This window comes from Mycetomoellerius zeteki, unplaced genomic scaffold (assembly GCF_001594055.1).
Source record: "Mycetomoellerius zeteki isolate Tzet28-1 unplaced genomic scaffold, Tzet1.0 scaffold70, whole genome shotgun sequence".
NCBI classification, from domain to species: domain Eukaryota; kingdom Metazoa; phylum Arthropoda; class Insecta; order Hymenoptera; family Formicidae; genus Mycetomoellerius; species Mycetomoellerius zeteki.
The window spans coordinates 3,356,406-3,372,145 of NW_017257720.1; the positions used below are offsets into that span (position 1 = coordinate 3,356,406).

Below are 15,740 nucleotides of genomic sequence, written 5' to 3' on the forward strand. Positions count from 1 at the left end.
AATGAGGGCAAAGGAATTTTAGCTCCTATTGTTTTGATTGATCAAATTTCAATCTTTCAATCTTCAATCTCAATCTTTAATGCCTAGTCTGATTCCGCCCTTAAGTTAGTGCTTGAATCAATCAGAGAGCTGTATTATGCCTGGTTTATGCTTCGGTCTTAACCCTAAAATCCTAAAATTCAGCGAATAGGTCTGTTAGTCTTAATTGGTTCTAACTAAAATCTGTATTCCATTGGTTAAATTTTAGGATTTTAGGATTAAGACCGAAGCATAAACCAGGCATTAGCATCTTAAGACAGTAAGTCTGTTCTTTTTAACTGAACATTTGCATCAGTTCATCTTTCTTCCTTTTCTCTCCAGGAGCAAAGAAGAGGAAGAAAGATGAACTGATGCAAAGTTCAACTAAAAAGGACAAGCCTATTGGATACATTCAGTGCCACGATCACTCACTGAGCGCTCAGTGAGCTCTCGTATCTGTTTGATCTATATTTTTAGTTCTAACGGAATATGCCAATAAGATGTAAGCGCTCACTGAGCGCTCAGTGAGCGGTCGTAGTACTGAATGCATCCATTGCTTGAGATTAAGGACGGAATCTATAGGCCGATATTCAAAGTCGGTTCTTATTTCAAGACCGTCTTAAGTAATGTCTTAAAACGCTAATGCGGCTCTTTGATTGGTTCATGATATCTCAGGGCTGAACTTAAGACAGTCTTAAATTTAAGATCTGACTATGAATACCGGTCATAATCCGGTCTTAGGACGGTATTCATAGTCGGTTCTTATTTCAAAACCGTCTTAAGTAATGTCTTAAGACGCTAATGCGGCTTTCTGATTGGTTCATGACACCTCAAGGCTGAACTTAAGACGGTCTTAAATATAAGATCTGACTATGAATACCGGCCTTAATCTCAAGCAATGTCTTAAGCAATGTCTGGCCGGTATTCATAGTCAGTTCTTATATTCAAGATCGTCTTAAGTTCAGCCTTGAGATGTCATGAACCAATCAGAGAGCCTCATTAGCGTATTAAGACATTACTTAAGATGATTTTGAAATAAGAACCGACTATGAATACCGGCCTCTGATTGGTTCATGCACTAGCTTAAGACCATCTTGAATCTTGAGCAACATTCATGAAGAATAGAGATAAGGAGGCCGAACTGACATAGAAAAATGTTCGAAAAACACGGCCAAATTGCTCACTGAACTCTAATTTACTAATGCTCCGCTAGATGGCGGCTCTGTTTTATCGTACCTTACATGTACACGCACCAGCAGCAATGGTGTTCCTCGGCGGCTGTAGGTCTGTTCGCGTTGCATGAAATCCCCAAATATTTTTGCACTTAAAATAAGATAGATATATATTTGGCCTTGAAAAGAGAGAAAGCGAAGATGCCGAGTGCCAAAAGTGCAAGCAACGCGACAGACCTATAATAGCGCTGGTTATAATGGATCCATAATACTGGAATAACCAATCAAATGTTACCCAAATTCATTCTCCTACTGCGCACCATGGGAGCGCTTCACCTTATTAATTCCACCATGGTTCTGCGACAGTATCGAAAGAGAAATCGTTTTCTGTTTCTTTTCGAAGAGTTGTGGCAAAGCACAGTGACAAATTAGTCGCAAGTTGAAATTACGCATATCTCGTAAATTGCTCTACGTTTAGAATCTTTCAAAAAGAACAATGGCATCGATGCAGGACAGTGAGTCTGATTTTTGACAAAAGATGCTTTTATAGGTTAAGACAATTGTATTGAGTTTCAATGCATATTTTGATTTTAAATCAACAGATTTCAGATAATCTCATTCTATACTTGTCGTTACTTCTGGAATACACTAGTTTTATCTGCTTTAAAATAAACAGATATTCGGACAGATGTCCAAAATGAAATAGCGATGTCGCTAACCTATACCACCAAACAAAGAATGTCAACGTAAAAAAATTTTACTTGCGCAAATTTTGCTTCTGTTTGTTTTAATTGCATTTTTGGTTTTTAGATGTAAAATATTATTAATATTAATTAATTATGTAAAATATTGTATATTTAAAGATGACTTTTAAGAAAAAAATTAAGAAAAAAGTAAAATAACGAAAAGAAATGACTAAAGAAGATATTATATATTTTAATATTATACTTGTAGTTCTATATATAAGATACTCTATTTAAAATTTTTGTGTTATGATTACTTACTAACTTTATGAGATTAAAGTTACTTCATTTAATCAATTTTGTAACCTTTTTCCATGATATTTCATATTATGATTTATGATATTTCTGTCATTTAATTTCTTATTTATATGAAAGATAGCTAAATAGTATTTAATTAAAATTAAATTAATTTACTTCAGCATATATAAGCCAAGAAGAGGTAGATGATATTTAATTAAGAATATAAATTTCAGGAATGAAACTCAAACGTACGAGCTCGAGCTGTGACACATGGTCTACACGGGAACAATTATGTCTTGCATCAAGCGTATTAAAATCTGGGGATCAGAATTGGATGAGTGTAGCCAGATCATTGAAACTATTTATTGAAAAAGAACCATTAAGGCCTGCAGACTGGTTTTCGCAAAAGTCATGTGCTGTACAATATGCGTCTCTACTAGAAAATGCTGATACGCCAAAAAGAAAGAAACGGGAGAGCGGCGAAACCACTAGCGAGTCCATAGTTAAAAAATTGACACAGGAGAGAATAGCCGAGTTAAGTCAGATTCTCAACCGTCAGAAGGAGGAGTACCTACGACTCAAGATGGATTTAAATCATCTCAAGTCTAGCGCGATAAGCGACGAGAAGTTGGAGAAGATGTGGCTTGATATACAACAGGAGGAACGTGAGATGGAGCAAAAGACACGGACTCACATGACGTGGCTGGCAAAACGTCAACAGCAACAAAAGCAGGATATGAGTTCACCATCCATCTCGACTTCAATTATAACCCAAACTCGTAAAGTGGAAGGAGGTACAACGGAGGTACTGCAGGAATCCACTGCGACAGAATCATCAGCAGAGAACGATAAGGAAAAGAAAACTAACAGGGGCGGTAGATCTCCATTGTTGACGAGTCTATTGAAATCTCCCAGCCCGACCACTCAGACTGTACAGTCCTTTCCGTCCACTCCGGTTCAAGTGAGTTCGCCGACCATTACCAGTCTGCTTGGATCAAGTCCTAAAGTGCTAAACGCACAGATGGCACAAAAGGTATCGCCACAGTTGCAGCAGTTGGTCTCGACGGCTATAGCCAGCGCGAATACGACACCAGAACGGCCGTCCGTTGGTGCTCCTACTCTCTCTATGCTGTTGGAAATGCCAGCGAGTACGCAGAGAGGATCTCTACCAAATTTGCAAACGACAACCCCCACAGCGATTGTGTCCCATGCACAACAGCAACGGACAACCACAACTGTGGCTGCCACCTCCGAAGTGCATAATTTTCAGCAAACGGCGCAATCGCAAACTCAAGTCGAACAGGCTATCCAGAACGAAGCGATGACAGCTACGACGATGTCGACAGTTCCAGCGACCGCCACCACTTCGACAAATATACCGGTGTCAGAGAATATGCAGATTCAGATAATTGATCATATAGACGTGATGCGTAAAGATATAATGGTGGATGTGATGGATAAGGATGAGATAAACGACATCATCGGCGACATCGAGGAATTAATCAAGGAAGAGATCAAAGAAGATATTCCCAGCAGTCCACAGACGATGGAGACGAGTGGCTCGACAACAACAACGACAACGACGACGACGACGACAACGACGACGACAGCAGTTATCAATGGTCTCGCCAGTATGCCCCAACAAACGACGGAAGTACTGATACCTACAACGGGACCAAGGCCGCAGCCGAGAGATGTAGATGAGGCTGTGTCGCTGTCCGATTCGCCGCAAAGCGAAATGGCAATCGAGGAGATCGATTCTAGTACTTCGAATATCGCCGAGATTATTGGAACTGTCGCCATAGATTCACAAGAACCTAAAATTATTGTCACAGAGATCACAGAGACCATACCAAACACATCGGAGACCAAGTCCGAGACGAGTACGTGTGAAAAGAAGACGACTTTGACGGAGCAGCTTGTTCCGAAGACAGAAATCAAAGACGAAGAAACTAGTAACGATAGTCCAATGGAAGAGAAACAATCGGATGTTGAAACAAAATCTGTGGACGCCTTATCGAATGTAGAGATTGAGGAAAATAACTCTAAACTTTTGGACGAAATGAAGGAAACAATAAACGAGATTACGGAAGACGTGGAAGAGGAAGCTGAAGAGGAAGAAGAAACGGAAGTGACCGCGCCTGTTTACAAAGAATCATCCGATAGCGTTAAAGAGCAGAAGGAGCCTCCAGAAGACACTGAAGGTAAACATAATGCAGGATTAGATCAATTAGAAATATATTTGGCGAAAATTACAGGGGATCAGCAGGATGTGCCGTCCGCAGAGATTGTCAGCATCTCTTCAGAGGTGACGAATGATCTACCCAGTGCCGAAGATACGGAAAAGTCGCAAGATATTAGCTTGATCCTGGAGGACGACGAGAGCAGTCAAAGCACGGAGAGTAAAAAGAAAGCAGCGACAGAAGAGCAGATCGTCGAAAATACGGTCGAAAACACTGAATCCTTAGAATCGTTTAAAGAGGAATCGATAAAAGAAAAGAATGTTGTGGAAATAAAGGAAGAATCTTCAATAAAGTCTCAGATAGAAAGAACGAATGAGGAAACGTTAGAGATAGGCACAGAGCTTAAGAAGGAGAAGATCAAAGATTCCTCGGAGGACACTACGAGTTCCATCTTGCAGGATATAGAAATTAAAGAGGAGAAGGTCAACAAAGGACCGGCTGATGAAAACGAGGATATTAAACAAGTGACCATAGAGGAAGCGAAAAGTGTCAAAAACGAGCCAGTCGAGGCCACAACAGCCGACGCAGAAATAAACATTAAGAAAACGGAGAGTGCAGAAGTCAAATCCGAGGAATCAAAAAACGAAATGGAACCGGAAGCTAGCGATTCATTTCATAGGAAGAGTCCGCTTCACGGTTCATCAGAGGAAGACAAGAAAGAGAAAGTGGAGGTGAAGAAAGAGGAGAAAGAGGATGTCAAGAAAACCACGGAAGGCGAGCAGAGCATAAAGAAGGAGATAGAATCTACAATTGTGGAAGAACCCGGAGAATTGGACGAGGAGGAATCATCGTTGAGCAAATTGAGTAGCAACAGGGCAATGAAGACGTACTCCAAGAAGCAGAACGTCGCTGTGGACAGCGAGCCAGAAAATGAAAGCACTGGAGAGGGCGCGGATTATCGTGCTTGGAAGAAAGCGGTCATGCTCGTCTACAATCGTTTGGCCACGCACAAATACGCATCGGTGTTTCTCAGGCCGATCACAGAGGACCAAGCGCCTGGGTATCATTCGGTGATCTTTCGACCGATGGATCTATCGACCATAAAAAAGAACATTGATAACGGTACGATTAGGTCGACCATGCACTTTCAGAGGGACGTCATGCTTATGTTCCAAAATGCAATCATGTACAACAAACATGACACGTTTATCTTTAAAATGGCAGTTTTGATGCAAGAGGAGTGCTTGCAACATATGCAGGTAAAGAAAATGTTCCGTTTATTATTCATAACTCTAATTCAAACAATATTCTTTTTTTGCTAACGACTGCTGATATGCTTATTTTAAAATGTGTTAGGAAACTGATTAGAGAGGAAAGCAAAATACAGTACTAGTGAAAATATTAAAAATATGTTTGTTTTTAAATCGTATTCTCTTTCAGTATGCATTTTATCGTATTCTTTACAGTACCTTCCTTTGTGTATTTTCGAATACAGTAGAATGAGTAGAACACTCCGTTTATCTAAACATGTCAGAGGACAAGACAGTTCCAATAACGGTTCGGATAATAGAAATTGATTTCTACTTCTCTCTAGTACTTAGTAGAATTTCTAATAAGGAGCTGATGTTCAGAAAACTGAAATCGAGCATGTCTAGTTCTTATTATTCGAACTATAGAACTGTAATTTTCTGATAATAGGAACTCATTTTGGATATTTGGAACTAAGCATGAATTTGTTCGTATAAATGGAGTGCAGATAACGGACTTCTGCTTATCACTAACGTTATTTAATTTCAGATTTTGGTACAAGCAACGGGAGAAGGAACGTTTCGGAGGGAGACCAGAACCGCTGCGAGCAGTAGTAGCGAGGCGAACGAGAGTAGCCTTAAGCGGAAACGAAGTCACATCACTCCAAGTCCCCACGATACCGACACTCCGCGGTCGAAAAAACGCAGAAAATCCGAGAACGATTAAACTAGATTAACAAGTTGTACAGAAAGATATAAAAATACACTTGTGAAGAAAGAGAGAAGTGTGACAGAGGAAGAGAAGAATAGAGACATATTTTTCAGACATTGACAAAATACATACCGATGTCATATGCGAGAATAAGTGATATCTAATGCCTACGAGGAAAGCATATGTGTGATATAATCATTATACAAAGTTTCTCGTATTTTGTAAGGCCAGTTATAATACGACTATGATGATACTCGCGTGCGACAGTTCGTCGTATATATCTAGTATTTATAGTTGTGAAACATTTAAATATTATATTATAAAATGATATCTTTTTCAATTTTACTTTCTCATCTCACTTTATCTTTAAAAATATAAAAGATTATATCTAAAAAAGATAAAGCAATAAATAAAATTCTTTTGCTATCAAAGATATCGACTGCATTGCTTTCTGCAAACATGAAATAAACAAAAATTTGATGAAAAATTAGTGTTTCTTGGAATTAAGTCCATAAAAAAATTAATCCGTATCGCAATGAATTTGACATGGTATCTCAATATCATGAAAAAAACACTACACATCTCGTGTAACTTTTAACTGTCCGATCGATTATCCGAATATACATCGTAAAAATTTGCCAGTATGTCGAAATAATAATTGTAAAATGCGATAAATTACGCGTCATAGTTGCAACGGAGCTCGACTTGTATATATGTAAAATAAGAAGATGGGATATTATTGCGCTTGGGGAGACGCGAAGATGAGGAGCAGCTCTGAGGAAGAGGGTTATGAAAATCGTGCTACCGACATTGGAGAAAAGAGAGGAGGATGCGCCTCCATCCATGGAGAAGCTGTGAGCAAAGCATAACAAAAACAAATAAGTAGTGCATGGATGATGTACAAACCATAGATTGATGTTAATCATTTAAAGCCACCCATTCCGGCTCCACCGATCTCTGATGATACCGATCGACAATTCTGGGCGGAGGATGAGCTGAGCAGCTCAGAGTCACGACAGAAATTAACTGCAAGGAGGAAGCGTCGGCATAGTGTTTCGTATAGGAATCGCGCCGCGAATAAGAGTCGATCCTACGCTCCCTGTCCCTCGAATTCCAGCTCCGATTCGATCCACGCGGAGACCTCAGCTAAAGGTAAACTCCACATATTCTTTATTTAATGATATAAGTATAATATACATGTAACAGTTACATTATGGAGTATAAAATTATAATATTGATACAGTATTACTGTAAATTGGAGTTTACTAGGATATTTCTAATACTCGTAATCAGGGTTGGCATTATTTTACTCACCCCAAAAAAATCATTATCCACTTAAAAAAACCCGCAATTTATTAAAATTGTAGAAAAATAAATTTTTTAAACACATAAAAAGGACGTATTTATAAATATTTAATGAATATATGTATACTAAACTATAACTGAAGTGATATAATTTTAACATATATACAAAAAAATTTTTAAGATATATACTTAATTTTAAGATATATACAGGGTGAGAGTCACTTAAGACCGGCCACCCGAATAACACCCACAGTTTTAGAGATAGGAAGAAATGTTTCAGATGAAAGTGGAATGATTTCAAGGGGGATGTATTTTGGTCATGTTGTCTTTCTTCTAGATGGAGGTGCTAAAAAGATATATAGATCACCTCCATTTTTTTAAACGAAACTGTATAATTTTTTTTATACAATATGGTCCCACTAATCATTCTGCATATAAAAGTATTAAGGTAGTGATAATAAGGTAATAATAACAAGGTAGTGAATAATGATAAATACAACGTAAACTAAATATTACGTGAAAAAAAATATCAAATAATCAATTTTACCAAAAAAAACCCGAAAAACTCCCATAAAACCCAGTGGGTTGAGTTTTTTTTTTAAAAAAAGCCCGGGTTTTTTTCCAACCCTGCTCATAACATAATTCCTTAACATTATACTGAACAAGTACACTCATTTTCGAACGTATAATTATTTATAGTTCGCAGAATACGAAGACGTTGGTTGAATCCTAAAATGGAGAAATTACAATCAGGAAAAGCGTCTTGCACCAGTACCGAGAAAACTGCTTACACAGTGAACAAAGTGGTCTCTTCAGAACATCAGGCTGCATCTACTTCTAGCTCGCGCCTCGAGAATCATGAATCAGTTTTGTGGCGAGAAAATCAAAAAAATTGTGAACGAGCAGCCAACACATTACGAAACGTTAAGAAAGTCCGTCTGAAAAAAACACGTGGTCTACCTAAATCTAAACCGAAATAAAATTACAATGTTCTAGTGATTATCATAATCAGGAAATTTCTTCATAGAAAAGTTGTGTAAATATATGTTTTACTTCACCGTCATAGTACATATTAAAAGCTGCATGAAATTAACAAAGTTAAATGTAAAAATATAAAATACTTTAAACAATTATATACCTAATAATGATACTGTCATGTTAACAGAATATATATGTATTATTTTCATTGTCATGTATTTATATAAAGATACTTTATTTTTTATATAAAGCAGTCTTTAATGTACACTAATCCACGCTGAGAGAAAAATGTATCAAATTTTAATAAATAATTGTTTGAAAACTAATATAACATTTATTTACATTTAAAAAATTATAATAAATATTTGCTAAATAAAAAATATAGTTGAATTAAATTAATAGTTCTTATACCAAATAAATATATGTTTACATTTAGTAAGTGTTTAACTGGCACTATCTAAATAAAATATTTATTAAAATTGAGAACGTTGTTTTCTCAGTACAGAGTTTGAATGACCAAATTTATTCATAATTTTCATCGCTCGATACTTTCGATTGTTTTCGCGGCGCTAGATGGAAGCAGGAGAAGGAACGTTCAATTGTTGATGCGCAAATAGAGCGGCGAATCTACGTGTGACATTTGCGACTTATTCGAGTGTCGTTCTGGTCTTCCGGTCTTCCAGACTCCGGTTAGGCTGTGAAAATCTTCTCGACGACGATGAGTTACTTCGTGAGTAATGAATGGGGCAAAGGCCGGTATCAGGAATTGAGTGATTCGCGTGTACATGGCGGTAAGTTGGAACTTTGGACATATTTATCTGAAGATGTATGTGACATGAATATACGACTCGCCTTTGCTTGCCTCACTGTCGATTGAATCACTTCTAAAATATTATATCAATTATCGCGTATTACGTTCTATTTTTCTCGGTGTTACGTCGCCGACAATAGCCGTTAATGACCATCTTGCCGCCATACTTGCCGGAAAATTTCGCGTCATATGGTCATATTTCAAACATATGTAATATATGCATTTGAGTAACATTTTATAGCTCTTTTCATTAAATTTATTTTAATTGCAAAAGAATCAATTGTCTATCTCGGAATTACAAAACAATGAAAAATATAAGAAAGGTATCAAACACAAGCAAATAATTAGGAACTAATTTTATTCAAGCATCAACAACACAAAGAAAACAAAAACTAGTATTTCAAACCATTAGACAACATTTTGATTTACAATCATCTGCAGTCAAATTAAAAAATTATTTAATTACATTTCCTTGCGGTTTTATAATATATATTAAAAGTGCAATATTTTATAAGTGTACAATTCTTTGTAGTATGTTAAAATGGTTGTTCAAAAGTTATACATGTTGCATATAACTTTTTTTATTTCTTAACATATCTTTTTTATTATTAATGAATTTTGACATATTCTTCCTGTAGTAGATCCAGCTGTACGTTCTATACTCTGCTGCGCTGCATTGGGTCTATGCTCGACGCTGTTGGTTCTCTCATTATGGAGCTCCAATATCCAAGTTCCAATCCGCGTCTATGTATTCCATTTTGACAGACAGCAGCCTGTATTACACGTCGTTTCCGACAAGTTCTTGTCGTTCGGTCTCGATACATCCTTACTTCGAAGAATGAATGAGTTACCTATTGGACAACAGAAATTTATCGATTTGGCCCGTCACTTAAGCCCTGCTTATGTCAGAATAGGTGGAACTTCTGCAGATTGTCTGACATTTGTTCAGGATCAGGTTGGTTTTCAAAATATAATATTCTCCATAAGTAGCACAATTGTCACATACAAACTTATTCACCTTTCCTATCTGTTTCAAAATTATAGAATATAATTAATTGTTACAAAACTGCTTGTAGATTTAATCTCATTTAATGTTTTAATACATATATGTGATAATTCAGATGGAACAAAACTCATGCAAGAAGATCCTTAGTCCTGTGGATGGCCAGGATATCAGCAATTTTACTATCTCTGGCGCGGATTTGCTTGCTCTCTATGATTTTACAGTGAAGTCGGAGTTACGAATGATCTTTGATCTGAATGTATTGCTCAGAAATCCAGATGGATCTTGGAATGACAGCAACGCACAAGAGATTATCGCATTCACTAAGAATCAAGGCATGACGTTAGATTGGCAATTGGGCAATGGTAAGTAACTATATAAATGTGAAAAATCAACATATGTAAAATATGATTAACATATAAATATTAAATTAATAATAAATTAAGAAAGAAATTTTAATTGTTTGATATCAGTATAAATGTTAAGTTATCATGAAGTATGTATACGTAAGCAGAATTGTATGCACATGTAGTCCCTAATAGTTATTTCGATAATGTTTTTAGAACCAAATTCCTTTAAACACGTGTTCAGTATAACAATTCCTGCGACTGAACTCGCGAAGGATTATGATCATTTAAGGCAATTGCTAAATGAAGCAGGATACGTCGACAGCATTCTCGTTGGACCAGAAGCTAATCACGTCGGAGATTCTGATGAGATGGGAGAATTGTATATCAAAACATTTTTGAGTAGCCAGAAGAACACTGTGAATTACGTAACTTGGCATCAGTATTATCTGAACGGACGAGAGGCTAAAATGAGTGATTTTGTGGCACCTTCCACGTTCAACTGGTTACCAGCGCAAATCAATTCCACGAAACAATTTATTGCCGAGTCGGGGAAAGATGTTTCTATGTGGCTGTGTACGTGTCTTATATTAATATAAAAAAATATTGGATATTACATTACAGTATCGCTTTTCCGCTTTTTATAGCTTTGTTCTTGAAAGATTATTTTTCTAAATCATAATACTATTTATACGTACATAAATCTTTAATATTTTTTCTTTAAAATCACAAATCTTCCGATTTTTTAATTCATCTTTCTAAATGTCATTACGTGTAATCTTTTTAGGATAGATTCTTAGGATAGATTTATTAACAGAGAATATATTATTGTACAAAAGACTATTCAATAAAAAATCTAATTTATAGCCGAGACTAGCACTGCATTTGGTGGAGGTGCGCCCGGATTGTCCGACAGATTCATAGCCGGATTTTTATGGTTGGATAAATTGGGATACAGCGCTAGCGCGGGATTAGACGTCGTTACGAGACAATCATTATTCGGTGGGAATTATGCTATGATATCACCGAATCTCGCACCAAATCCTGATTGGTGGGTCAGCGTCTTTTACAAGCAATTCGTTTCGGAGAAGGTTTTGAAATTGTCCAGGCTCAACAATTTTGGCTATGTACGATTGTACGCGCATTGCACGTCGAAAAATGCGCTGATTTCCAGAGTACCAGCTATCACGGTTTACGGAATGAATATGGACAGAACTGCGGTCTTCATACATATTCCGGAATTGTTTGTACAAAATAGTAAAACCATGATTTCGTATTACTCTCTAAGCGCTGATCATTTGCTGTCGAGGTATGTATAAAGTGACAAATAGAATTCTATAATAATAATAATAATAATAATCAAATGAATATTGAACTAAATGAATAATAAATCTGAGTTATATTTGTTTTGCAGCGAGATAAAGCTGAACGGCGAAACTGAGGCATTAAAACTGCAACCAAATGGTGATCTGCCGCCGTTTCGACCTGTAATATTAGATTCTGCGAATCCTGTATTATTGCCACCATACTCTATGGCGTTTATGATAATTCATGGTACCAATGTTTCTGCATGTTCAGCATGAATAAGTTTTTAAAGAAAGCGACAAGTCGATTTTACAGGACATTTATATATATTGTATTTATTTATTATATATTATATTAAACATTTATATTATAACTTATGTTACATATTTTTTTACAAACTCTTATTAACAAGGAAGCTTATATAGACATCAGAACCGTTTACAGAAGGCGCGAAGCCGTAGTAGAAATTTATTTGTCTACCGTGTAACAGTTCTCAGTTTACAATCTGCTTTTTTCTATCATTTCTAATAATAAATGTTACATTGCCTGTACAAATAATAACGGGCAATAACGCTGTATGTAACTGTATGTATTTTCACCAGTTCATGTGGCTATACAATTTCTTTTTCTATGGTGTATTATATAATATATTCCTGTGTTTAAAAGAACACTTATCGTTCGTATTTTTATTTAATAATATATATTGTGCTACCTTCATTCACTCGAAGGATTTTTTATCCTTTCCATAAAGACTGACAATGAGTACTAAAATAACAGTTCATAACCATTGTATCATACAAACAGCAAACGCACAATAGCGAACAATTATAAATATCGAAAGTAATATTGTACAAAGGAATGATATTTATACATCGAGCGAAAGTTCATAATGAAAGTTCGTAATGAGACTAGCATTATCATTACTATACTCAATACTCTCTCGGTTTTTGTGAAAACATTTGACACTCAAATTAGAGAAATTAAATGTTCAAGATAACAATCATCATCGTGAACAATCGACACGATCTTGCCTGATAATAGATTTCGCACGAGTATTCAATACCTATAATTGCATTATAAGTTCCATTATTATTATTATTCTATTCCGCGCTGGAGATCGTGATAGTTTTCCCCTTAGGATCATCGAATCTGTCCATCGTGCGGATATCCATGATCATGGTGAGCGCCCATATCATGATCAAGCCCAATATTACCGTCACGAATATTCCCGTCCAAATTGGTATACTGGTAAAACCGACGCAGTCGTACGCGTCGTTGAACGTCGCATTTTTGTGTTCGACCTGTACCTGCATATCCGTGATATTTAAGTACGTGGTACCGTCTGTGAAGACGGTTTTCAGTGAGCAATGATAAGAGAAACCGAATGGAAAGGAAATGTCTCGCTTGGTAGATAGATTATCAACTCCATTGGTCGTCTCGCAGTTCACTCTGTTCAACGTGTAGTAGCCGACGCTTTTGACCTGGAAGAAGAACTCGAGCGTCAGACTGCCAATGGTTTCATCGGTGAACTTGATGGTCAAGATCGTGCTGTCATTGCCCTTACGAGACGACATTCCGGTGACTTTAGATTGACTAAGATTCACCTCTGATGACTTGTCGGATATCTGCAATGGTACAACACTTTCTTTGTATTACCTTCAATTTTTTTTAACTTTCCTTAATTGACATCGAATACGTTTATGTTTTTTGATAATTCCTTCTCTTTCATCGCTTAATACATAAGTTATAAAAAGAAAGTCTCAAAATTTGAGAAATTTGCTTTAAAATTTCTTATGTAATATTAATATATTGATGTTATTTACCTGGAATTTCAATGGTTGAGCGGAATATAATAGAACTTTGTCTGTTTTTATCTTGAACTCTGTAGAATTGTCTGCAAGCGCTTCTCTCTTTATTCGCTCAGCGTGGCTGTAACGACACTGTTTTCCAGTAAATGCTATGCATCCGTTCGAATCAATGTCCTTGAGGACCATGTTAAACTCGTGATCATAATTCATATTCTCTATATTTTTTATATGTTTATAGATCTTTTGGAAGATCTTATCGGGCGAAACGACACACGGGTAATAAAATATTTTAGAACCATTAGTAGCATTTGACAGCACCTGCAACATTTGTATATTTATAACAACTTTATTTTATGATCTCTGAAAGAATCTCTAAAAGAAATAATTGATGTATCTGTTTTTAATTCTACATTTCATTACTGTGTGCTTTCCATTTGGTGATGCAAGTGTCATTCTTTATTATTCTTTGAATATCAAGAAAGATAAGATATTTATATCGACTTGTATCATTAAACAGAAAGCACTCGAACATAATATATTAAGATATACGAATGTAGGATGGAAAATACATTTGTAAATCATAATGAAACAAACTAAAAGTCTTATTATCATTAAATATTCAATGCAAATTTGGGAATATTTTCTTCTTGTATATCTTTCATTTTTAAATTATAACAAATGTATATCCATAATCCAGAGAAAGAAGAAAGGGATGTAAGAAATAAGAGAGGTAACAGATTGAAGCTTATGACAATAGTATTGCAACAATGGTCTACTTTCTATCGAAACTCTCAATTCCACTTTTGTGTTGATCAAATTTAGTGCTGTTTCCATTGGAAGTAGAGACTTTGTGGATTGAAGTAATGAAAAGAGTGTAATCAAACATATTTCTTCAACTTGTGTAATCAACTTATTTCGGTTCAACACTGCTTTAAATATGAATGAATGCTTTGGAGAAAACTAGACACTAGAATAATGTGAACCAGATGCAATCGAGATTCGAGGTTTCTTTCCCTGGATTCTTCCTCCGTTATCTTTTCCTGTATTCCTTTTTAAGGCTCTCTGATAAACATCCCTTTTCTAGCCGCAGAATAAATAGCCAGGAGGGGGCGAAGAGAACTAACCTTGCTATTTCGCAGATCCTCGACGCACAGCTCCTCGGCGATGATCGCTGGCTCGGTAATGTTGAACTGCACCAGATCACTCTCGAACTCGTCGGAAGCCAGCTTCTGCAGCGGACTCGATGGCGCCGTTCTGAACGTCGCGTTGGACAACTCCTGCGGACACCAGATCACAACGGGCGTGCAGGCGCAGGCAAAGGCGAGCTGATAGACAGCGAACAGTGCGAAAAATGACACGTGGATCACATTGCTCGGTTTTCCCGTGCCTCTCGTCATCCTGGAAGTCGAGTTGAGGCCGGGTCGAACGAACGCGAATTCACGCTAAACCGTACGCACAGTAACTGATTCAATGGAGCAGAAGGCACTCCGAAAGCACCTGACTATTACCTCGTGACGCTGACTCGCATCACGTGGCCATGCACTTCCGGATTTCGAAAAACCGCCCCGCCTAGATGGAAACGTCGAAATTACCAAGAAAAAAAAGGGAAATATTCTTATTATATTATTCCTTTTTATATTATTACTTATGTTATTACTTATTATTATTATTTATATTATTACTTATTATATTATTACAATTATAGTTATTATTATTACTGTTATTATTATTATTATTTTACTTTATTATTTTGGAGTAGGTATTGCATTTTCAAAATTAATCACTTGAAAAAAAGGAAATAATTGTTATGTTAGTGTGTTATATTATTGTGTGTGTGTGTGTGTGTGTGTGTGTGTGTGTGTGTGTGT

The 15,740-nt window shown here is 36.5% G+C and overlaps 3 protein-coding genes across 5 annotated transcripts; 2 read left to right on the plus strand and 1 right to left on the minus strand.

Moving 5' to 3' along the window:
• The first annotated feature begins 1,553 nt into the window (after positions 1-1,553).
• Brd8 (Bromodomain containing 8) lies at positions 1,554-6,552 on the plus strand. Of its 2 annotated transcripts, XM_018458119.1 has the most exons (4): positions 1,554-1,705; positions 2,407-4,377; positions 4,432-5,615; positions 6,154-6,552. In XM_018458119.1, exons 1-4 carry the CDS (start codon positions 1,687-1,689, stop codon positions 6,328-6,330), a joined length of 3,351 nt encoding a protein of 1,116 aa, XP_018313621.1. In that variant the 5' UTR covers positions 1,554-1,686; the 3' UTR covers positions 6,331-6,552. The 2 variants fall into 2 exon arrangements, with proteins under 2 accessions (XP_018313621.1, XP_018313620.1); XM_018458118.1 differs by having other exon boundaries at positions 2,407-5,615.
• Positions 6,553-6,813: 261 nt separating this feature from the next.
• On the plus strand, positions 6,814-12,354 carry LOC108729129 (heparanase). Of its 2 annotated transcripts, XM_018458097.1 has the most exons (7): positions 6,814-7,169; positions 7,248-7,467; positions 10,051-10,364; positions 10,531-10,777; positions 10,976-11,335; positions 11,627-12,068; positions 12,174-12,354. In XM_018458097.1, the coding sequence occupies exons 1-7, from the start codon at positions 7,044-7,046 to the stop codon at positions 12,340-12,342; spliced, it is 1,878 nt and encodes a 625-aa protein (XP_018313599.1). In that variant the 5' UTR covers positions 6,814-7,043; the 3' UTR covers positions 12,343-12,354. The 2 variants fall into 2 exon arrangements, with proteins under 2 accessions (XP_018313599.1, XP_018313598.1); XM_018458096.1 differs by lacking the exons at positions 6,814-7,169; positions 7,248-7,467 and adding an exon at positions 9,167-9,389 and having other exon boundaries at positions 10,048-10,364.
• A 799-nt stretch (positions 12,355-13,153) lies between these two features.
• On the minus strand, positions 13,154-15,378 carry LOC108729130 (uncharacterized). Its single transcript, XM_018458098.1, has 3 exons — positions 14,997-15,378; positions 13,888-14,190; positions 13,154-13,689 (listed from the first exon to the last, which is right to left on the minus strand). The coding sequence occupies exons 1-3, from the start codon at positions 15,267-15,269 to the stop codon at positions 13,165-13,167; spliced, it is 1,101 nt and encodes a 366-aa protein (XP_018313600.1). The 5' UTR covers positions 15,270-15,378; the 3' UTR covers positions 13,154-13,164.
• Between the last annotated feature and the right edge of the window lie 362 nt (positions 15,379-15,740).

What these genes read in the sequence shown, in the direction of transcription:
- Brd8 (XM_018458118.1), top strand. An exon ending in AGTGCTTGCAACATATGCAG is followed by an intron (nt 5,616 to 6,153) that starts GTAAAGAAAATG and finishes ATTTAATTTCAG; the next exon opens with ATTTTGGTACAAGCAACGGG.
- LOC108729129 (XM_018458097.1), top strand. Translation starts at nt 7,044, where the DNA reads ATGGGATATTATTGCGCTTGGGGAGACGCGAAGATGAGGAGCAGCTCT. An exon ending in AGATGTTTCTATGTGGCTGT is followed by an intron (nt 11,336 to 11,626) that starts GTACGTGTCTTA and finishes TCTAATTTATAG; the next exon opens with CCGAGACTAGCACTGCATTT. An exon ending in GCTGATCATTTGCTGTCGAG is followed by an intron (nt 12,069 to 12,173) that starts GTATGTATAAAG and finishes TTTGTTTTGCAG; the next exon opens with CGAGATAAAGCTGAACGGCG.
- LOC108729130 (XM_018458098.1), bottom strand. Translation starts at nt 15,269, where the DNA reads ATGACGAGAGGCACGGGAAAACCGAGCAATGTGATCCACGTGTCATTT. An exon ending in AGGATCTGCGAAATAGCAAG is followed by an intron (nt 14,191 to 14,996) that starts GTTAGTTCTCTT and finishes CAAATGTTGCAG; the next exon opens with GTGCTGTCAAATGCTACTAA. An exon ending in CTCAACCATTGAAATTCCAG is followed by an intron (nt 13,690 to 13,887) that starts GTAAATAACATC and finishes GTACCATTGCAG; the next exon opens with ATATCCGACAAGTCATCAGA.